Source organism: Gobio gobio (assembly GCF_949357685.1).
Source record: "Gobio gobio genome assembly, chromosome: 3".
NCBI classification, from domain to species: Eukaryota; Metazoa; Chordata; class Actinopteri; order Cypriniformes; family Gobionidae; genus Gobio; species Gobio gobio.
Window position 1 is genome coordinate 62,866,142 of NC_137099.1, and position 24,823 is coordinate 62,890,964.

General features: G+C 39.9%; 2 protein-coding genes across 4 annotated transcripts; both read right to left on the reverse strand.

Annotated features, from left to right (window-relative positions):
• Positions 1–216: 216 nt before the first annotated feature.
• Positions 217–10,005, reverse strand: LOC307122990 (B-cell receptor CD22-like). 2 transcript variants are annotated; one of them, XM_079811355.1, is made up of 11 exons: positions 9,965–10,005; positions 9,660–9,729; positions 7,444–7,791; positions 7,097–7,345; positions 1,858–2,115; positions 1,525–1,767; positions 1,347–1,443; positions 1,202–1,247; positions 935–1,012; positions 805–860; positions 218–549 (listed from the first exon to the last, which is right to left on the reverse strand). In XM_079811355.1, exons 1-11 carry the CDS (start codon positions 9,977–9,979, stop codon positions 528–530), a joined length of 1,482 nt encoding a protein of 493 aa, XP_079667481.1. In that variant the 5' UTR covers positions 9,980–10,005; the 3' UTR covers positions 218–527. The 2 variants fall into 2 exon arrangements, with proteins under 2 accessions (XP_079667482.1, XP_079667481.1); XM_079811356.1 differs by lacking the exon at positions 805–860 and having other exon boundaries at positions 217–549.
• A 7,675-nt stretch (positions 10,006–17,680) lies between these two features.
• LOC307122994 (uncharacterized protein) lies at positions 17,681–24,749 on the reverse strand. 2 transcript variants are annotated; one of them, XM_079811362.1, is made up of 3 exons: positions 24,686–24,749; positions 19,129–19,956; positions 17,681–18,249 (listed from the first exon to the last, which is right to left on the reverse strand). In XM_079811362.1, the coding sequence occupies exons 2-3, from the start codon at positions 19,953–19,955 to the stop codon at positions 17,760–17,762; spliced, it is 1,317 nt and encodes a 438-aa protein (XP_079667488.1). In that variant the 5' UTR covers position 19,956; positions 24,686–24,749; the 3' UTR covers positions 17,681–17,759. The 2 variants fall into 2 exon arrangements, with proteins under 2 accessions (XP_079667488.1, XP_079667487.1); XM_079811361.1 differs by having other exon boundaries at positions 19,129–20,020; positions 24,686–24,747.
• Between the last annotated feature and the right edge of the window lie 74 nt (positions 24,750–24,823).

A 24,823-nucleotide genomic window follows, 5' to 3' on the forward strand; every position in this document is an offset into this window, starting at 1 on the left:
GTGAGGTCTGCTCCTTCATTGGACATTTTTAAATCTACTCTTAAATCGTATTTTTATTCTTTAGCATTTGAAAACCTGTAATTATTTTTGTATAGATCTGCTTTGTACTCTGTACAGCACTTTAGATCAATTCATATTGTGTTTAAATGTGCTTTATAAATAAAGGTTGTTGTTGTTGTAGCAGGGAAGTAGCAGGGATTTCAAGCGGAAACGTTGCAACTTTAAAGCACAGATTCGAAACATTTTATTTGAATAAAGAGAAAAATCTGTCACATGGACCCTTTAATAACATAAATATGATCAAATGTATAAAATATTATTGAAACAATTAGTTTATTAGTTACACTTTGACTGTTTCTTCATGTAACACATGAATATAATCCATTACTTTCTACAGGACCTTTGAGAAACATCACTTCACTGACGAATGGAAACTCTGAAGAGGCGTTTCATTTTCATTGGTAGTTGGATGTGGGCGTGTCCAGCGACGCAACAAAAGCTGGGAAAAGTTTTTCTTGTGCTTCATTTTACCGCGGTGTCTTGCTGTGGCTACAACAGAAATAACACACACATTTACACAGGTCTGTGTTTTTTGAAAGCACATGAAACAACACTACAAATGCTACAAATAATCTGAGTTTTTTTTTTAAGAATATGATTTCTGTCAGTGAGACGACTCATATAATCCAGTTTGTAACAGAAAGAAAAGACTGTTTAGTGTCTATTGACTAGTAGATTGACTACTGAGGACATAATCTAATCTTTATTGATTATCTTGAGAAGACCTGAGGATCTCCAACTTACAGATTCTCATATTCAGAAGAGCCTGACTGGAGAACAGCAGGTCTGTGATGGACAGTCTATGGGAAACACATTGATTATTTATTACCTGCACAAACTCTATTGCTTGTGTAGTTTATGATATTTCACTCACTGTGAGTGTGTCGTAGAGGTCAGGTGATCTGGACTTGAGCTCAAGAGCTGTATATGTTCCTGCTCTGGGATCATCGTTCTACAGGGAAACAGACAGAAGGACTTACAGCACGAAACAAGAGGCTTTGCATGACAATCAAAAGTGTAATCACTCCAGAGTCTCTCTTCTCACATACATTCATGAGTGTGATGATATGCATGTTCTACATGTATAAAGAAGCTCTAACGGATGTATTGGTGTCATTCTGTGGTTCTTCGATCATCTCACCTCATAATCGTGTGCTGCAGATCTACAGTTTATCCTTTTCTTCTGACTGTTGAACAGGAAATGGAAACAAGCCGTTTCATTTAATAATCAAATGTACTGCAGTTTAAAAACAAATATTACTCTTTGCTGATACATTTATATTTACATTGTGTACAGTGTGATGATGATGATGATGATGATGAATAATCCTACACATGCCACTGTGATCCCCAACCAGACATGCCAACCAAGACCACGATGAACTGAAAGAGGAAGAATATCTTAATTCAATCTGCAAATTAAGAATGAGATTTTTAAGATGAGAGTGTTAATAAAAGCTTCACCTGTGACAGTTACAGCGTCTGATCTCTGAGATCCTTGTTGATTGTGAGCCTGACAGTAGAAGCGTCCACTCTGTAGTGCACTGAAACTCTGTCCAGATCCAACAGCTGAGGTTTCATTCTCCTTAAACCAGCTGAAGTTCAGAGCAGGAGGGTTTGAATCACTGCTGCAGTTCAGAGTCACTGAATCTCCCTCCACTATTACACCAGATCCACTCATCAACACTGAGACGCTCCTGGGTGAGTCTGAAAAGGACAAATTCACATTCAATTCACATTAAATATTAGAAATTGTAAATGTAGATGTGAACAATGTGCAGATGATCATTAACTCACACATGACGTTTAGAGTCACAGCATCAGAGTATTTCTCTCCATGTTCATTGATGGATCTGCACTTGTATTCTCCACTGTCATCAGAGCTGATCTTTGAGATGCTGTAGATTCTTCCAGATCTTACAATCGTTCCTCCTTTAAACCAGCTGAAGTTCAGAGCAGGAGGGTTTGAATCACTGCTGCAGCTCAGAGTCACTGAATCTCCCTCCACTATTACACCAGATGGACTGATGGACACTGAGACGCTCTTTGGTGGATCTGAAAAAAAACAAACAAAACAAATTAAATTTGACATCACACACTCAGTTGAGACTTAAGAATCCACTAATCAATTATAGCTTTAGTTCTGGCAGGTCACGTTAGTCAGGCTCGCATCAGCTGATCCACCTCTTTATACAATTTTTTTATGATTGTTAATATGGAAGTAAAATAATGCCAAATGTTTTGAAACAAAAAGCTTGTTGAATTGCACTACTTGAAAAAACGTGCTTGCCTTTTAATTCATTGTATTTTTAGAGCTTGCATTTTTATGGTCTGAAATTCAACATGGTTGTATATTTAAGATGTGAATATTTCATTTCAAAACATTTCACACACATTTTCATTATTAAAAATTCAATAATCCATGTTCACCTCTCAGATTTCACTTCCAAAATATTAATTCTGTTTAAAAAAAATACAACCTATAATATCCGACAGGCAATTCTCACTTTTTATTTCGCTTTGCAAATTCGCTTCCACCAATTCAGTGGTTAATATTCAACAGAACTGCAGGAATAGCAGTAGATTACTGAGCATAATCTCCATCTGCTGTTAGTCGACCTCACCAGCAGGCGGTGCAAGCGGCTGTTGACAAACACCAGAGCGACGGGTAGAGAGAGTCATTCATTCATTAAAATGGATTTGTGTTGATTATCAGGACCAGTATACATTGCAGTAAAGCGGCAATATTGCATTTTTGTTTGTGTCCTAAAATCTGCATATATACTTCATAATACTGCAAATCTACAGTTGTACTTCATTGGACTGCTGTAATACTACATTTTACTGCAGTTATTTTTTGTAAGGGTGTGCTTGTTTATCGGTCTGGCTAGTGGCTAGTATGGCGCACTACTCTGTAGAAACACATTTTTGATGTACACTCTGTATAACATCAGTAAATGAGACTATTAGATGGAGACTACATCTTTATCATCAAGTGGCCCACATCAGCTGAACACATCGTCTCTTACTATTCTTGACATAACAGACACAGATACAGCAGCCAGAGAAAAAGCAATGTTAGAAAGTCAAGAGTCAAACAGACTCACTAAAGCAAACACTGATCAACATAATGGCAGATTTTTTTTTATCTCTGTTAATTCACAATGATCAATTTTCTTCTGGTTAGTAGTGTGTGAAGCTGGTAATGCTGTTTGTGGAGTTGTTTAATCCTCCTCTGCTGAGAGATTTAATGTCTTCTTTTATCTTCAGTTGATTTCATCTAATGCCGAGTTCAGACTGCACGATTTTCGTCGGATCACAGTTCTTTTCACACTGCATGACTATCTGGGCCAGCATTCAGTCACTGCTGTGTTCACACTGACCGATGGATCGGCGACAGGGGGTTTTACACTGAATGACTGTGCAAGAGGAAAAATCACAGACAGCTCTGTCCCGTCCGCGAACTACGTTTCACAAGCAAACATACGCAAGAAGTGAGAAGGAAACAACGCGAGATCACACGTGCGTCAGACCTGAGTTCTCGCGCGAGACTGGAATTTTTATTAAAAATATAGACTGCAGTTCAGACTCTTGCTATCCAAATTGTCTGTGCGCTGATTTGCAGCAAAAAGGAGAAAAAGAAAAAAAGATTATGGTGGAGGAAATGGTTGGAGAGACACAAGGAGCAAAGATTGTGTTCTGCAAAGAGAGTTGGAGGTAAATAAATAATTTAGCAATGTGCTGCTGCTGCGGCTGGTCAAGCAAATATTTGTGCTTTGTTTCTGGTTGATAGAACTGTAAATGTATCTATTAAAAGTACTAATATTCTGGTCTATAACTCCTCCCGAACCTCCCGCTGCCCTGTATCTCACTCTCTCATTGGCTGTAGGTCCTCGCCAATGTATTTTTCAGTCATAACTCATTTCACACAGCAGGAGTTTGAATCGCCGACAGGTCCAGATATTTAGCATGCCAAATATCTCGCGGGCGTCTGCGACTCATCAGCGATTCTCTCTAATCGCGTCTTTGATCATTAACACTGCGTGATAGTCACTTGTGTGCATGAGCACCAATTTGCCTATGATTTCAGGCATTTGTCTGCGATTTTCCAAAACCTGTCGGTGAGTCAAAATCGGGGCTAAAATCGGGCAGTGTGAACTAGGCTTTAGGCTGTGGCTGAACTCAGTTGTAGTTTCTCTTATCTTCAGTGATTCTGCTCATTATCATCAGGTGTTCATCATTAATGCTCAGTCCTCACTCAATTAATCTCTTAATTACCTAATTAACTTCAACACTGATTCAGTGTTATTTATGAGTGTGGACTATATAAACCCTGAGAAGTGTTAATTTAACACTGGGAAATTACTGTGTACCTTTGGCTCAGAATGCATTTTGAATTTCAAACTGCATTTTGCTACAATTGTCACACGGTATTATGATGAAAATGCAATCCCAAGTGTCCTACCTGTGAGTTTAAATGCATTTCACAAAAATAAAAAAACACTAGCCACAGTGATTGCTGAGCAAAAAAGGTTCATGTCAAGCCATATATATATATATATATATATATATATATATATATATATATATATATATATATATATATAATGTTTAATTGCCTTTTTATATATTAATAAAGTACTGAATTTGTAAAGTTGACCTTTCCTACCTGTTTCCTTTTCAGACTTAAACATGATCTGTAGTGTTTACATTCAGACTGCAGGCAAAAGTGGCCCACATCTGTTTTGTTGTTGTTGTTTTGCACAGCTCTTCAAACAAAACTTGAGTTAAAACTATATATATAAACTAGAATGTACATTTCCTGAAGAAAATGTGAGTGGTGCTTGCCGTGGCAAAACTCGCCACCCGGATAATGCAAAAAAAGCCAAGCAACATGTCTGTAGGATGTTCTGGTGCTGATATATGGCTTATTCATGTGTTTGTACGGTTGCTAGGATGCTCTAAATGGATGCTAGGGTGTGGCTATACAGTTTATGGGGTGATATTTAAAGACTATTGGCCAGTCTGAGTCAAAAGAGCCCAAGTCTCTATTTCTACAATGCTCTCGTGCTGAGATATGGCTTGTTAATGTTTATATATGGTTGCTAGGGTGCTGTAACTGGTTGCTAGGGCCTGGCTATGAAGTTTGAATGTTACTACTTATTAGCTGCTTGATAGGTTGATTCAAATGAGACCAGCCTCATGTCTCTGTGATGTTCTGATGCGGAGATATGATCACACAAACCTCATGCTAACATGATTTACATTTTGCTAGAATAATGCTAACACGATTAACATGTTGCTAGCAAGAATGCTAACATTACTAGCATGTTGCTAACATGATTAGCAAGAAAATGCTAACATGATTAGCAAGACAATACTAACACAATTAGCATGTGGCTAGCATAATGGTAACACAATTAGCATTTTGCTAGCATGATGTTAACATGATTAGCATTTTGTTAACACGATTAACATGTTGCAAGAATGATGCTAACACGATTAAAAGGATGCTAGAATAATGCTAACATGATTAGCATAACAATGCTAACATGATTAGCATGTTGTTAACATAATGCTAACACGATTTGCATGTTGTTAACAAAATGCTAACACGATTTGCTTGTTAACATAATGCTAAGACGATTTGCATGTTGTTAACATAATGCTAAAACGATTAGCATGATGTTAGCATTATACTAACATGATCAGCATTACAATGCTAACACGATTACCATGTTGTTAGCATTATGCTAACATGATTAGCATGTTGTTAACATAATGCTAACATGATTAGCATGTTGCTAGCATGTTCTAATCCTTAGCTAATCACTATTAGCATGTAGCTATTCACTGCTAGCATGTGTAGCATTTTGAAAGTCCAGTTTGCTAGCATGAGTCAAAAGAGCCAACCGCTATGTCTCTATGATGTTCTGATGCAGAGATATAGGTCTTGCTGAACGGTTGCTAGGGTACTCTGTTTGGTTGCTATGGAGTGGCTTGGCAGCATCCAATGACAATACTCCAAAGGCTGCTTGTCAGTATGAATGATATAAACCAACCCCCATGCCTTTATGATGTTCTGAGGCATAGATATAGGTCTTGGTAAAAGGTTGCTAGGGTGCTTTATAATGGTTGCTAGGGCGTGACTAGGAAGTGTTGAAGGTGATTTGTGATTGGCTGTTGATGCCCTGAATAAAAAAAACCCACCTTCAAGTTTCTATGACACTTCTATCCAAAGATATCCCTTTGATGTTTTTTAATGGAAGTCTATGGGATCAGTTGCTAGGGAGCTCTAAATGGTTGCTAGGGCGTGGCTTGATAGGGCCACAGTGATCCTGAGATAGTGATTGGTTGGCTGAGTAAATTGAGCCCATTTCTACGAAATCCTCTCTCAGAGTTATGACTCGTTACAAATGTTTTGCAATGTTAAGTCTATGTTTTTTTTTTACGCTACTTTTTCGCCCCTGGGGTGAACATCGCACCCCCGACCCCTTAGAAGAGATATAGCACACCATTCCTGAATATTTGATTTTATATTATACTCGATTTGACGCATTCCTGAATAAGGCGGTCGATTTGACACATTCATGGGTTTGTGACAAAAGCTGTGGGAGGAGTAGCAGGACAAAATGTTGTCCGGAATAATTATAATAATTATGGTGGATAACAATAGCTATATTATAAATGAACACATAAACTCTGACTTCAGTGGCCTCCATGTTTACTATTGTTCAGATCTATGACCACTGCAAAATCCCCAGAGATAAATCAACACTGCTCACGGCACATATTGTCCCAATCTAAAGAGTTAAAGTGACAGTGTTGATTAAACTCTGAGGATTTTACTGTGCAGTTCACACTCAAATCTGTTATTGGACACATTCAATAAATAATAATGTGAACAGCCACACAAAGAAATCTGAGCAATAAAACAGAATTGAGCACTAATGCTTGCAGTGTAAACGTAGAGACACATGATCTGAATCTGTTTTTTTTGCTCTTTTCAGAAATAAAATCTTAAACTCATACTCACACATGACATTGAGATGAAGATCAGGAGAGATGTGATGGTGTCCGTGTACAGCACAGCTATATCTGCCTGCATCCTCTCTTCTGACTGACTGCAGCAGGAGTTCATTGTTTCTGTCTCTTCTCTCAGTTAATGGCTGTGAGTTTCTGGACCAGATGAATGTTGCTCTGTCAGTCAGAGTGCAGCTGCTTTTACATGTCAGACGGACTGAATCTCCCTCTGTCACTCTCTCAGGAGACTCCACCTGAAGATCTGAACACAACACACACATTATATCTAGTGCTGCTGTCATACACTGATTATTATTCAACATAATGCACAGAACAAGAGATAAACCTCACCAAACTCACCTGTGACAGTAAGAGTCACTCCTGGATAACCAGTATATTTGTCTTCATTAGTGATGATTCTGAAATAGTACTCGTGTGAATCCTTCAGTGTCACATGACTCAGTCTGACGGTGCAGTTCTGCTGTTTATCTCCCAGATACTGAAGCCTCTGACTGTATTCAGGGTCATTAGACAGATCTGGAGGCTCAACATCATATTTTTCCAGTGCGTTAGTCCAGAACGCTTTCTTGATCTGATGTACAGTAGAGTATCCATAAGTGCAGTTCATTATCACTGTTGAGTCCTTTAGTGCACAGATGTGTGAAGGACTGTATCTCACACCACAATCATCACAATAACTGAAAACTCCTGAAAAACAAGATTAATAATAAACGAAGCAGCAGTTACTGATAGCATGCTAAAAGTCTTTGAATGTCTTGTGGTTGTTGAAGAAAAGCAAAATTTAACATCCGAGACAGGAGCATGAAAATGGAAATACTAGGACTGCCTAAAATGAAAATATTAAATTAAGAAGATATTATGCTGATTCAAACTACAATTAATACCAATTATTTGCTAAGAAAAGCCACATAATGAAGATAATTTTGCCATTACAAGAAGGTATTGTTGGTGAATATTATTTATTAATAGTTATAATCAGTGATGAGTTTAGTTTAAAGTTTTTAGTTTATTATTTAGTTTATTATTTAAAAGTTATTTAAAAGAGTTTAGTTTATTATTTATGTTACTGATTATGGAAATGCACAATAGTTTAGGAATGAATACGTCTATGAATTTATGAGGCTTAGGATAGTTTAGGAATGAATACGTCTATGAATTTATGAGGCTCTAAATTATATTTGTATTTCTTTATTAATGCTTAACTATTTTGTTGTAAGATACCAGTGCCTTAATGGCAATTTCCTTTGTTATTTCAGACTGTTGGCAATACAGAATATCACAATACAGAAGTGAATCTACTCCATCTCATTATATTGTATCCTGACTGATACACCATCCTGTATACTGTCCCTAAAGAGCTAGTATAACTGTATAATCTCAAAAATGCACTCTGAAAATATATATATGGGTGATTCTTCAATTAGGGGAACTTTTATGTCCCCAGGTTATACATTCATGTTAAAATTACTATATTTTAAAATAAATAGTTTAGTTATTTCAAATAATGTTCATTGCACCACCAAAAAATGTTATACACTAAAATCAGTTTGATTTCCATTTTTAAAAATGTTTTCATCACTAATATTTGGCTACTCAGGCCTTGTCCCCAACCCAGACTTTAAAACTTATCTGCTCTGAAAATGTGATAAAATGTTATCAGTTCATTAAAAAATCACAATATATGTTTAAACAAAATGAAAATTACTGAAAATATATATATATATATATACAGTCCATTTGTCTTTATTTGTCTTTGACTGTATTCAGTGTCGTCCCTGTGTGAAGGACTGTAACTCACACTCAAACCAGCACTAGAAACCCCTGAAACACAGAATTCATCCTGATGAACATGTTTTATCAGTTATACTGGACCATTGAAAACTTCACATTTTTACTTCTAAACAGCGACTCATGACAGGAAATATAAGCTCATCTTCTCAGACTCTATTGAGTGATGAATGATCTCAGTGTGAATTACTTCATGAGCTTTGATGGAGGATGTTGCAGAAATAAACACAGAAACAGAAGTGAAAACAGACGTCAGTCACGAACAACAGCTCTATCAAATAATCAAACACACGACAGACTAAGAAAATAATCAATGATGATTTAAAGACTCAGCTCTGTGATCTTCTATATGCTAACAAACAGTCCTTTGACACATAAACCTCAACAATATCTCCACATCGTCTTCTGAGAAAATGAGCCAAAAATATCCATGATCTGCGATACACTGATGTTTGTCCAATCAAATGCTCTGATGAGTGAGAAAGTCCCGCCCCTAAACCACCTGACACTGACTAGCAAGAAGCAAATTAGCAATTCATGTTCAAAACTGTGACGTCACTAAAAACTATTGGATATTTATAAAGTGGACAAGCCCATTGACATCTCTCACTCAAACTTCCTGCTTCAAAAGGAAACGCATCAATATAGCACAGAAAACTGCTCATTAATCATCATTATATGATCCAAACAGGCTACAAACTTCAGAAGAAAAGGACAGACTCTTTATAACTAAATTACACAGAAGATGAAATGTGCCAGAGACTCACCGTGAATCATGAGCAGAAAGACCAGAGGAAGAGCAGGAGCCGTTCTGACCCACATCAGCATAAAATACATCTATAATACAGCATTAAACATCACTCATATACTCATAAACAGGTCATGTTCATCAGCCTAAACAGCTCTTAGTGTTAGTGAGATCTGCACATCTGGAGATTATTAATGCTCAACATCAGTGTGTGTGAATGAACTGATCATTAGATGAACAGAAGATATTTCTCATGTGTTATATGAGCTTCATCTATAGAAATAATCATCAGTGTTCATTTAAGTAAGAGTGTGTTTGTCTTACCGTGTTGTAGCTCATCAGATCAACAGCAACTGAACGACTGACTGAGTAACACATGCACTTTTAGCTTTAGGTTGAAGGACTGTTTGTGGTTAACACTGTTTATTTAAAGCCAGTGACGGAAATATCAACAACATCACTGAACTAAACCTAACTGAAGAACAATAATCATCCTTTCATTAAAGGGTCACTTCAGTGATTTATCATTAGGCTTTGTATCAGTAGAAACCCGGTAGTATATTCAAATTATGGTTCTTTCCCCCTCATGTCCCCCTGAGACGAGATGAAAGTGAGTGTTTCAACTTTTCAATAAATTCCTATCAAAGTTGAGCTTCCACATGTGATCTGATATCGTCAGACTGGACAGTGAATGACAGCCGCTCTTACCTCAGCTCTGCTCAGCTCTTCTCATGATGAATGAAATCTGACTCCTGCTGCGTCTGTGACGTGACTTTCGTTCGTCTCACTCACACTTTATTGAAAAGACACGTTCAGTTTTTAATTGTAGTGTCTGTTCTCTAACTGAACGAAATTATTGTATTACTATGAATATCAAAATGACGTTGGAGCGGTGTAATGGTGGGCAAGTGATAACCAGTAGCCGTGGCTTTGGGAGTGGCCTCGTAGGGCAGCGAAACAAGTGCATTCTGGGAGATGTTGTCTTTCATCCACAAAAATACATTTTCTGTCTTTTCTCAGTCTAGAAGGCACCAAATTCAAAAATAATTTCACATTTCTACTACATAAAGGACCCAGTTTAAACACACATTGATCTTCCCAGCGCGGCACTTCAGCGCTGGGAAGATCAATGTGTGTTTAAACTGGGTCCTTTATGTAGTAGAAATGTGAAATTATTTTTGAATTTGGTGAGGGTTAGGGTTAGGCTTTAAGCTGAAGATGAATGATCGTGATTTACAGGCGACCCTGGGGGTGTAACGATTGACTCTTTTCTCAATGCTTTGATTACAAATCCTGCACAGCAAAAACTCAAGAGATAAATGAACTCTCCTGGGAGTATATGTGAGACCACACTCAAGAGTGTTAAAGTGTTAAAATAAGAGTGTTAAAGTAACACTGAAGCAGTGTTAAAGTTAATGAGATAATTAACTGATTCATTGAGTGATGATTGGTCATTATTGAAGATACCTGATGATAAAAAGCAGAATCACCAAATGAGAAAAATAAAAATTTTCAGTCACCATTATGGTGAATAGTGTTTGCTTTATTTTGATCTTGACCCTTGACTTTTTAATATTATATTTTGTTTGGTGCTGGAACAGCCAGACAAGCAATGACAAACGCTGATTACTTGGTGTTGGTTATGTTTTGACATCGTCATTACTTGACCTGAATCTCTATCTTCATTTAGAGCCTCTGAGTTGGGTTTATCTTGTTGATTACGTCATAAAATTCAGCATTTTCAATATAATTTTAAGGAGTTCTTAGAAGTTGTTCTGCTAAAATAAATTTAGCACACGGAAATCAAGAATCAGTGTAGGAATCTCAACAATGATGACAAACAGCTCGTAAAGCTCAAAATTTATTCATGCAGCAAAAAATGATGGGAGCCATGGAAGAATTTTGATTGATGGCTCCCAGAATGCACTGCAACATGCTTTTTGATGGTCACCACTGTTGAGATTCTCAGGCTGATTCTTGATGTCTGTGAAAATGTTTTTTTATTTGATCAGAACTACTTCAGAGAAAACATTTGGATTGAATTGAACACGCTTGATTTTATCACTTGGAATCACAAGTCTGGTGTAAATGTAACTCAGATATAATGTTATAATCAATGACAAATGTCAAAATCTAACCAACACCACTTGATCATCCTTTTACTCTTTGCTTGCCTGGCTGTTAAAGCAATCAAAACAAATTCTAATGTGTTATATGTCAAGGATCAAGATCCAAACTAAATCAAACACTAATCACCATAATGGTGACTTAAGAGTTGTGGCGGTCTCCTTTGGCGGTTCTGCTTGTTATCATCTGGTGTTCGTCATTAATGGCCAATCATCACTCAATTAATCACTTAATTATCTCATTAACTTTAACACTGCTTCAGTGTTACTTTAACACTCTTATTTTAACACTTTAACACTCTTGGCGCCGCCTTGTCAAGATGGCGCCGCCGTGCTCGGTCGCCGTTCAGGTCGCTCCGCTAAGACTTTGCTTTTATTTATTATTCTACTCTCTTTTACTCTCTATTTTTTCCAACGGATCATCTGCTTTGATCTGTTACGACAGCAAAACACTTCTGGAAATTGGTTACCGCTACACTGACCTGTTTCAGGACACTTTCTCCAATCTTCCATCTGAGATTCGCCGGGACGCCGAGTTGAACAATGGCCACTCGAGTCGACGGCGAAGATTCAAAAAACACCGCGGGAAACGCGCTGGGATCCGCAACAGACTGAGAAAAAGAGCATTCAGTCCTCCTCTCCCGAGCATTTTGCTCGCAAATGTCCAATCCTTGGAGAATAAGATGGACGATCTTAGAGCCAGGATAAGTTTTCAACGGGACATGAGAGACTGCAACATCTATTGTCTGTCCGAAACATGGCTCACGCCAGCGGTCCCGGATACAGCCGTGACGCCGTCCGAGAACTTCTCTGTTTTTCGGATGGACAGAACAGCCGAGGCCGGGAAATCTAAAGGCGGTGGAGTGTGTTTCATGATAAACAAGAAATGGTGCGATCCTAGGAACATCTCCATTCTTTCGCGATCCTGCTCGCCTCACTTGGAACATTTATCTCTCATGTGCCGGCCTTTCTACCTACCGAGGGAGTTTTCCTCGGTCATCTGCACTGCCGTTTATATTCCACCACAAGCAGACACGGGGCTGGCTTTATCTGCCCTCCATGATGTGACCAGCGGCTTCATAAACAAACACCCCGACGCTGCTTTCATCGTCGCGGGTGATTTTAACAAAGCAAACCTAAAGAAAGTATTGCCAAACTTTCACCAGCATGTCTCCTGTCCCACACGAGGAGCAAACACACTGGATCATTGCTACTCTCCGTTTAAGAACGCCTACAAAGCTCGTTCACAGCCAGCTTTTGGCAAATCGGACCATGCCGCCATTTTCCTCACACCGGAATACAAACAAAGGCTCGTTCAAGAGCCCCCGGTGAGGAGGGAAGTCAAACGCTGGTCATCCCATTCAGAGATCACGCTACAGGCAGCTCTTGATGACGTCGACTGGGACATGTTCCGCGCGAGTTCTGAAGACGTCAGCGAGTTCACAGAAGTGGCGCTCTGCTTTATTAACACACTGACAGAGCAAGCCACACAAACATTAACTATAACGTCCTTCCCTAATCAGAAACCGTGGGTGGACAGTTCAATTCGCACTGCAGTAAACTCGCGCACCACCGCTTACAATGCCGGTCTCCTAACGGGGGATATGAGGGAGTACAAAGCTTCATGTTACGCTCTCCGGCGCGCCGTTAAAGCCGCAAAACTCCGCTATAAAGACCGAGTGGAATCTCATTTCCAACTCAACGACTCCCGGCGGATGTGGCAGGGACTGAGGACCATCTGTGCTTTTGGAACTAAATCCTCTGCAGAGGTGAGAGCTGATCCGTTGCTGGTGAACGAGTTAAACTCTTTCTACGCTCGCTTTGATGGTAATCGCGGCAGCGCGACTCCGGCGAGTGACGCGTCAGAGAGAGTCCCTCAGAGCAGCAACGGTCACGTGATCTCTGTCTCGGAGGACGAGGTTCGGAGGGCACTCAAACGTGTGGATGTCAGGAAAGCTGCTGGGCCGGATGGTATTTCAGGTCGTGTTCTGCGGTCCTGTGCTGATCAGCTCGCAGGGCTCTTTACATCCATATTTAACGAGTCCCTTGCTACATCTGTTGTCCCCACCTCCTTCAAACGATCCTCCATCATCCCTGTACCTAAGATCAGTAAACCCTCTTGCCTAAATGACTATCGTCCAGTGGCTCTCACATCTTTAGTCATGAAGGTCTTTGAGAGACTCATTAAAAACAACATTTGCTCCTCCATTCCTGACACTTTGGACCCTCTTCAGTTTGCCTATCGTCCCAATAGATCGACTGAAGATGCCATTTCTCACGTCCTTCACTCCTGCCTCACTCACATCGACAGCAAAAGTGGGAACTATGTCAGGTTGCTATTTATTGACTATAGCTCAGCCTTTAACACCATAGTTCCCATTAAGCTAACACACAAACTCCTGGATCTAGGCCTGAATTCTTCTCTCTGCCTCTGGATTGAAGATTTCCTCACTGGCAGACCCCAGGCGGTGAGAGTAGGCCAGTTCACCTCCACCTCCATCACCCTGAGTGTTGGAGCTCCACAGGGCTGTGTGCTGAGTCCCCTGCTCTACTCTCTCTACACCCATGACTGTTTGTCCACACACAGCTCCACCTCTATCATCAAGTTTGCTGATGATACTGTTGTCCTGGGTCTCATCTCCAACAACAATGAGACGGCATACTTGGACGAAGTGGAGCAACTGACATCATGGTGCCAGGACAACTGTCTCTCTCTGAATGTTAACAAGACCAAAGAACTGATTGTGGACTTCAGGAAGAGACAGCATCGGTCATACTCCCCTCTCATGATCAGCGGGACACCGGTAGAGAGAGTGAGCAGCTTCAAATACCTGGGTGTGAACATCTCCGAGGATCTGACCTGGACTACACACATCCAGACACAGGTGAAAAAAGCCAGGCAAAGACTGTACCACCTGCGCCAGCTGAGGAAATTCAGGGTTTCACCAGCCATCCTGAAAACTTTCTATCGAGGGGCGATAGAAAGTGTCCTGACTCAGTGCATCACAGCGTGGTACGGGAACAGCACCAGTCACGATTCCAAAGCCCTGCAAAGAGTGGTGCGCTTATCCGAGCGCATCTCAGGCTCAGCTCTCCCGTCTCTGCAGGACATCTACACCAAACGCTGCAGAGGTAGAGCTACTAAAATCATCAGAGACATTAATCACCCTGCAAACTCTCACTTCACCCTGCTGCCATCTGGTAAGCGCTTCCGTAGCCTGATGGCAAAGACTGAAAGACTCAGGAGGAGTTTCTTCCCCCAGGCCATCAGACTCCTGAACTCAGTCACGTGACTTCACTTCACCCCGCACACGCATAAACATCCAGTTTAAACATTAACATCCATATACTGCCATTGCACTGCACTTTACGTTCCTATTGTTACTGTGTAACAACCTGTAATAAACCTTGCACATTATACTTCTTTATATATACATATATATATATATTTTATGTTAACCACTTATTTTTAAGTCTACAGTTTATCTCACTTATCATATCCACATATTTTTTATATTTTTATTTTATCTTATTTCCAATTTTTATCTTTACTTGATTTATTTATAATCCTACTTATGTTAATACTTTTTATTCTAATTTTATTCTATTTCTATTTTAATTTCTTGTAACTGTTATTTGCACTGTCCATGGAGCGGACCTGTTTACATTTCACTGCCAGTTGTATATTGTGTATATAACTGTGTATGTGACAAATAAAACTCTTGAAATCTTGAAATCTTGAATCTTGAGTGTGGTCTCACATGTACTCCCAGGAGAGTTAATTTAACACTGGAATTTTTGCTGTGTGAAGATGAATATGCATCGATCTTGAAACATGTATTTTTGAATCGTGAATCGACGATTTCGGTCAATAATCGATTTAAAATTCTAAGAATCATAGACGAGAGATTGAGCGAAGAGCTTAGAAAGTGCCTTCATTTCTACAACTCTAGCATGAAAGAATACAAAGATATTTACATGGGTTGTAACTCGTGGTGAGAGATTGCTCAAAACGGTTGAATGCCTGCGTACACGTGCGAGTCAAAAGAAGTATACTTTGCCATAAATGGGCCTAATTCATGAAACTTAGTAATTTGCGCGTAAAATGGAATTATTATGTGGCGAGCAGCGACTAACAGACGGCAGATAAACGACAATCCACCTGTCACTCAAAGTGGCCACGCCCTTAATTATGCAGAACTTTAAGGCTTTATATAATGTAAACGAATGAGTTATAAAGTCATTCCCCCCCCTCACAGTCTTCATGAAGAGCAAAATTAGCCGTACAGACCAAAACCACAATGTGTCCCAGACTGTGAACATGTGTTCTTCTGCTGTAAAGTTGGGCATTTTAACATGAGCTCAATGAGATTCTGCTCTTCTGGAGTCAGTCTCTAGTGGCCAGTCCATGAACTGCAGTTTAAGTCACTTCAGTATCGGCTTCAGGAGAAACTGCAGGCGGAGCCGCTTGATGGTAATGTGACAGTCGTTGTGGAAATGGCGGCTTTAATAAGCAGCAGTGGTTTGCAAAACCTTCATTAGCTGTGCTTCCATCCAAAGATGCGAATGTAACTTATGCGCAAAAATGCAATATTGTATAAAACATTTGTGAATAAAGCACCGTTTCCACCCAGTCGTAGAGAACATAATCGCCCCTTCCTGATAAACTACCGCTAAACAATCTCTGAGAAACATAGAAGCCACCGTATATAATCCTGTTCGTATATAATCAATGATTTGCGTCTCAATAAACGTGTTGTGTTGCTCAGAGGCAGATGTGCTGTTGGGAACACATGTAAGACAGTTCTAGAGCTCTAGAAGGGAAATACACCGAGCATCTTTCACAACAGACTAATGGAAGACACAAAACACATGTCAGACGCGAGTGTGAGTGTGTGTAAGTGAGTGTGTGTGTGTGAGTGAGTGAGTGTGAGTGTGTGTGTGTGTGTGTGTGTGTGTGTGTGTGTCTGTGTCTGTGTGAGCGTATGTGTGAGTGTGTGTAAGTGAGTGTGTGTGTGTTAGTGAGTGAGTGTGTGTGTGTGTGTGTGTGTGTGTCTGTGTCTGTGTGAGCGTATGTGTGTGTGTGTGTGTGTGTGTGTGTGTGTGTGTGTGTGTGTGTGTGTGTGTGTGTGTGTGTGTGTGAGAGTGAGTGTGTGTGTGTGTTTAACGGTCTCACTGATCTCTCATGTCTGAACCTGCACTATTTCTAGTGGTTTGGCAGGTTTCAGAAGCACCTGCTTCACTCGTGTGTGTCGCCAGCACAACACACACACACACACACACACACACACACACACACACACACACACACACACACACACACACACACACACACACACACACACACACACACACACACACACTTGTTGGGTTTTTATGTTTTATGGGGACTTTCCATAGGCGTAATGGTTTTTATACTGTATAAACTGTATATTCTATCCCCCTACACTGCCCCTAAACCTACCCATCACAGGAGACATTCTGCATTTTTATATTTTCAAAAAACATCACTTAGTCTGATTTATAAGATGTTTTCCTCATGGGGACCAAAACATTTTCCCACAAGGACAAGGATTTGGATATTGCCATCTTTGTGGGGACATTTTGTTCCCATACGTTGGGATTACCAGTCCACACACACACACACACACACACACACACTGACACACACTCATACAGACACACACACACCTACTCTCTCACACACACACACACACACACACACACACACACACACACACACACACACACACACACACACACACACACACACACACACACACACACACACGCACACACACACACACACTTGCTGTGGTGTGCAGATACTGCAGAAGTTAAGGCTGGTGTTTGATGATCTTCAGGTTTGTATGACTATCTGAAGCGTTTGTGGACATGGAGGAGTCATTTCAGACCAGTTTGAGTCTTTATTTTATACATGTAAGCATGAAAACCTCATGAAAATATGCCCAGAAAGTCATTTGAACAGTGTTTTATGAATATAAATATGATTCATGTACAGGCTTTGTGTGATTATCAGACGTTCTCCTCCTCAGGTTGTGTTTGCTGAGACTGCTGCTCTGTCTTCTCCTCATGTTGCGTTTACTTTGTGTCCGTGTTTGATGCGCAACATTTGACGAGGGGGCGTGGCCTTCAGCAGCGGAAGGGGCGGGGCCTGTGACATCTGGAGAAGTGTAAGCGGTCTCCGATTGGTCACTCCGCTCAGGACTCTGGACTGCGGTGGGGAGGTTTGTCGTCTGCTCATGAGACACTGAATCCCAATGACTGAGGCTTGAGTTTCTGCCGGACTGAGCCAGCTGACAGAGAGCAAACGCCGCCATCTTCTCTACAGACGTCACAGCACCCATCAGCCCCTCGATCAACAAGCAGCTCTGTGATTGGCTGGAAGACTTCTTCATGGACAGGTTCAGAGGAACCAAAGCGTCATCCTCCAATCTGTCCTCTCCCCCTCGCTCCATCTCTCTGAATGAGGACACAAGAGGATATATTAACACATGGGATTATGCATTTCATTTATTATTATTAACTATTTATTTATTTAATAAAGTTCATTATATAAATTATAAGTTATAATTTTAATATGTTTTAAAATGATCTATATTCATTTGTAAAATTCGAATTATGTATTAGACATAATTTATAATAAATTGTCAAATTAATCTTTTAATAAAAAATGAATATGTAAAAGATTTGACCTTAATGAGATAATTTTTTTATTTAATTTTAAAATTTGTTAAATTATCAATTATAATATGTAGAATTATAATATAATATTGTATATATATATATATATATATAATTTAATTATTTGTAAAATTATCCATAATTTGTCAAATGAAAAATATTTATTATAAATATAATTTGTAGCAGATCTGATCTCAGGAAGATTATATTTTTATGTAAATTTGAATTACTTTTTTTTCAATTATCCATAATTTGTAGAAATTATATTTATATATATAGTAAAATGTATAGTAAATATTACAATTAATCATTTAATAAATAATTATTTTGTACTCTAATCTCATGAAGATTTAAATTTTTCTAGTTTAATTAAATTATTTGTAAAATGAAAAATATTTATTATAAATATAATTAATTAGTAGAAGATCTGATCTCAGGGAGATTATATTTTTATGTCATTTTAATTTAATAATTTGTCAATTTATCCATAATATTATATATTATAATAAAAGTTTTTTTTTAATGTATTTGTTTATTTAAATATAATTATTAGCAGAGTTATATATTAAAAATAAATGATAATAAATTAATTGAATTTAATCAGTTATTAATTTGTGGATCTGAAAGAGAGTTTTTATTGAACTGGGATGTTCTGACCTCTCGGGAAGAGTCCTGTCCTCCAGTGGCTGTGAGGCCACGCCCCTCTCTTCTGATTGGCCGGCTGGCACCTCATCCCCGTCATGTGGTGGCTGCTGGGATTGGTCAAAGCCGTGGGGTCTGTCGGGCGACCCAGCAGCGGAGCGTCCCGTCTGCGGACTCGCCTGAACCTCCTCCTTCAGATCCGGTACGAGCGCATCATACGGATCATACGGGAGCCGGAATGAGTACGTGTGCTCCGGCGGGTGGTAGTGGACGTAGCTGGGAGTCGGGATTGTGTAGTGCCTGAGATACTCCTCCGCCACCGGAGGCAGGGACGTCAGCGGGAGCAGCGTCTGTGGAAGCGTACGCAGGACGTACGGCTGAGGGACGGGCTGGTAGATGGAAGGGTTATAATGAAACCCCGGATGGTGCAGGAACTCCTCCGCCCGCTCCTGCAGGTGTGGCTTGTTCTGGAGGCCGGGAGTGAAGGAGACCGGACGCCTCCAGACGGACACGGGACTGTGAGGACGAAGCGCCTCTGGTTTGCACACAGTCGTTTCCTTCCCGTCGTCCGGTGGGGAAGACACTGGAGGACCAGGCGGATCCACGTGGATCTCCACGGAACGTGTGGCCGGGGCGTCCGCGTCTTCATCCGTGTGCGAGCCGTGGCTGGAGCTGATGGAGGTGGACACGGCGCACAGGTTGTACTTCATGTGGTTGAACAGGTGGGACTTCTGGTTGCAGGTGAAGGGACACTGGAAGCACTGGTATCTGAACGGCTTGCCGGCCGGACGCGGGACGTAGTGAGGCTTCTTCGGCTTGCGTTCTTTCGCTGGGATGTTCATCCTGAGGATGGAGAAAGCCGTGTGGGACGTTTGCAGAGATGGAGAACGGTTGCACATAAATTACCCTATAAAGAGAACGACTGAATCCTTTAGTAGACACACCCAGACAAAAACTGTGTGATAAAAGCACATTTTCTGCTCCCACATCCATTATTTACTGAATGTTTCATAATCTCTTTTAATGACGACAGACGCTGTGTTGAATCTTTATATGCCAACTTTCTACGGTTTGTGACCTTCGTGTGATCAGAAATACAGTAAATACTAGGGCTGGGTATTGACACAGATTTCACAATTCGATTAGATTTCGATTCGATTTAATTCAATATTGATTATTTTGGATATACAGGTGCTGGTCATATAATTAGAATATCATCAAAAAGTTTATTTATTTCACTAATTCCATTCAAAAAGTGAAACTTGTATATTATATTCATTCATTACACACAGACCGATATATTTCAAGTGTTTATATCTTTTAATTTTGATGATTATAACTGACAACTAAGGAAAATCCCAAATTCAGTATCTCAGAAAATCAGAATATTGTGAAAAGCTTCAATATTGAAGACACCTAGTGCCACACTCTAATCAGCTAATGAATTCAAAACACATGCAAAGGCTTTAAATTGTCTCTCAGTCTAGTTCTGTAGGCTACACAATCATGAGGAAGACTGCTGACTTGACAGTTGTCCAAAAGACGACCATTGACGCCTTGCACAAGGAGGGCCAGACACAAAAGGTCATTGCAAAAAAGGCTGGCTGTTCCAGAGCTCTGTGTCCAAGCACATTAATAGAGAAGCGAAGGGAAGGAAAAGATGTGGTAGAAAAAAGTGTACAAGCAATAGGGATAACCGCACCCTGGAGAGGATTGTGAAACAAAACCCATTCAAAAATGTGGGGGAGATTCACAAAGAGTGGACAGCAGCTGGAGTCAGTGCTTCAAGAACCACTACACACAGACGAATGCAAGACATGGGTTTTAGCTGTCGCATTCCTTGTGTCAAGCCACTCTTGAACAACAGACGGCGTCAGAAGCGTCTCACCTCGGCTAAAGACAAAACTGCTGCTGAGTGGTCCAAAGTTATGTTCTCTGATGAAAGTAAATTTTGCATTTCCTTTGGAAATCAGGGTCCCAGAGTCTGGAGGAAGAGAGGAGAGGCACACAATCCACGTTGCTTGAGGTCCAGTGTAAAGTTTCCAGTCAGTGATGGTTTGGGGTGCCATGTCATCTGCTGGTGTTGGTCCACTGTGTTTTCTGAGGTCCAGGAACTTTTAGAGCACTTCATGCTTCCTGCTGCTGACCAACTTTATGGAGATGCAGATTTCATTTTCCAACAGGTCTTGGCACCTGCACACAGTGCCAAAGCAACCAGTGCCTGGTTTAAGGACAATGGTATCCCTGTTCTTAATTGGCCAAAAAGGGCCAGAAAATCTCTGGGGTATTGTGAAGAGGAAGATGCGATAGGCCAGACCCAACAATGCAGAAGAGCTGAAGGCCACTATCAGAGCAACCTGGGCTCTCATAACACCTGAGCAGTGCCACAGACTGATCTCCTCATGCCACGCCGCATTGCTGCAGTAATTCAGGCTAAAGGAGAAACCCCAACTAAGTATTGAGTGCTGGACATGCTCATACTTTTCATGTTCATACTTTTCAGTTGGCCAAGATTTCTAAAAATCCTTTCTTTGTATTGGTCTTAAGTAATATTCTAATTTTCTGAGATACTGAATTTAGGATTTTCCTTAGATGTCACTTATAATCATCAAAATTAAAAGAAATAATCATTTGAAATATATCAGTCTGTGTTTAAGGAATGAATAAAATATACAAGTTTCACTTTTTGAATGGAATTAGTGAAATAAATCAACTTTTTGATGATATTCTAATTATATGACCAGCACCTGTATATCAGGGATAATACATGGAAAATCTTCTCAAGGAAAACAAATTTCTGAACTAATGTTGTAATCTATGGGAGTCAGTTGATACTACATTAGCCTACTAATACTAATACTAATAATAATAAAGTTATAATATTAACTTTACAATTACATAATCATAATTCTACTCCAATTAGTTTTTTGAAATATAATTTTTTTTCTAGCTGACTAATGAGTTTATGGACACTGGATATGGTTTTTCTGAGGTAAATGTGACGTTACATGACATTGTTTACAAGCTGTTTTACTGACATCTTTCTGCGGTTGAAACACTGATTGAGTGATTCTATATGAAATTATACGGATTTCGGTGAGTTGTCCTGTATCTTTAACACACTTTCAGAAGCTCATTGATGTTTATTTTGCGCTGTTACTGGTATTAAGGCGGAAGAGAAGATCCGTTCATCTGCCGGTTCTCTTGAGCTGATCTCACGCCACAGCACCAAAACGGTATTTATGCTTTTGAATTTCCTAAAAGAAAAGACGTAATTTGAAATCTGAGACTTTGTTTCATATCAATAGTAATAAAGCACAAATATTATTGCGATTTATTGGATGGGAGGTGCGCTACAAAGTTCATCAACTGAAAACAGGATGACTAATCGATTCTTGGGATTTAAGAATCGATATTGTTTTGTAAAAGTGAGAATCGATATATTTATATATTTTTTACCCAGCCCTAGTAAATACAGTAGGCTAATGTTGTGAAATATTGTTACAATTATGAAGAACTGCTTTCTCTGTGAATATATGTAATGTATGTTATGTGCTCTATACCTAAATCGTACATATTAATGGAAACATTGAGTCTTATTTAATCTTCCATATGATGATGATGGTTAATATGCTCAAGTTCTTTTCATTAATTAAACGCTTTGTCCTGTGTGGGCCACCATAGCTTCTCTATGTGCTCTGAAAGGGAGGGGTGAGCGGTGGGTGATTGCAATTCACAACCTCACCACTAGATGCCGCTAAAATTCACACACTGCACCTTAAAAGAGATAGTTCACCCAAAAATGAAAATGACCCCATAATTTACTCACCATCAAGTCATCCGAGGTGTGTATGACATTCTTCTTTCAGACAAATAAAATCTGAGTTATATTACAAAAGTCCAGGCTAATCCAAGGATTAGAATAGCAGTACTAGTTGCTCCATTTTTGAAGTCCATAAAAAGTGCATCTGTCCATCATATAACTGCTCCAATATGCTTCAATATATGGAGAAAGTGTTGAAAGTACCCCTGCCGATGGAAAGACTAACGCGACCAGGTCCGCTCGTCATGACGTCACGAACGCATCTTGAGTTTCACTCTCAACATTCAACACTTTTCCATGGAAGGCGATCGGCTGGAACTTTACTTGATAAAGTTTTAAATATGGATATTTTTCTTACACAAACGCATCGATTCGCTTCAGAAGGCCTTTATTAAGCCGTGTGGAGCAGTTATATGATGGACAGATGCACTTTTTATGGACTTCAAAACAGAGCAACTATTACAGCAATTCTAACGCTTGGATTAGCCTGGACTTTTGTAATATAACTCAGATTGTGTTCGTCTGACAGAAGAATGTCACACACACCTCGGATGACTTGAGGGTGAGTAAATCATGGGCTAATTTTCATTTTTGGGTGAACTAACCCTTTAAGAAAACCTTACTAGCAAACCAAAACAAACCTTAAAAAAGAACGCGTGGGAACCAATAACTGTTAGGTGTGTGTAACCTCAGCGGTTGTCTTTCCCTCCGCGGGTCATTTGCATAATAGCTGTCCCGTGTTGAGCGCTCAGTGTGTTTGAATAATCTCTGTAAACTCCGGCCTGAGGCGAGGGAGTCTGAGCGCGCGCGTGTGAAGCTCCTCGGCTCTATGGAAATGAAGAGGTTTGCATGAGCTCCAGTCCAGACGCTGCACACACACACACACACACACACTGTATTCCCCTCTTCCGGCTCATCCTCTCTCCTCTTGTACACCAGCCGTTGCCTTGCAGGACGTCTCCTGCGGTCCCACCCGTGTGTCAACATGTCGCCGGGCAGGTTTCGCCGGTTGTGCGAGACGATGTCGCTCATTTGATAATCCCTGCTTTAACTTAAACTTACCGTGTTATATTTATACATGTGCATCTAAACCGCACAACAGCGTGAAAATGGCACAGTTATGTGAATGTAATATGAAAATAATAATGCAATATATAAAAGCATTTCACTAAAATTTTTGCTTGGACATGTATCTAAACAATTTGGGTAATACATTTTAATTTAGCTTATACACTTATAAAGCGTTAAAACTAGTATTTATTTCATTTAAATATTAAAACTAGCGTAGGAAATGGCAAATGTAAATTAAATAATTGAATTTCAATTTTAACTTTTTGCCAAACGTTGCAAATATGTATTGGAAAATGTAAATGTAAATTTAAATACAGAAATACATTGTCATTTTGCATAATGCGTTTCACATTGAATAATATTGTTACCCATAAGCTTCAGCGAAAAATTCAGCGAACACCGACGTCTCAATTATCCGACATTTACCGCGGTAAAATCACGATATACCATGTCTGTCATTGTGTTGGTTTATTTATTTGTGACCGCGATGGATAGTAAGTTATAGGTTACGATTTAGAAACATGCATAACTACTCTGAGTGTCTAATGTGTGGACTTTAACAGTTAAATGTTGCTCATTTCTGTTTTAGTTGCGGTGTAAACTCACTCGCGCTGTAACTCTTGTGTTTTGCTGTATAAATGTTGAGGTGTAATTGTAATAGAGGTGTTTGGCTCTTACCTCGCAGCGCGCGCAGCTGACGCTCTGGTCCTCCTGAACAGGTGCTCGCGGCGCGTGAACGCGTCTGTCTGTCAGACCGGCTCGACCCGTCGCGCGCGGGCACGTGTGCAGGGGGCGGGGCTCTGCGTCCGTTTGAGG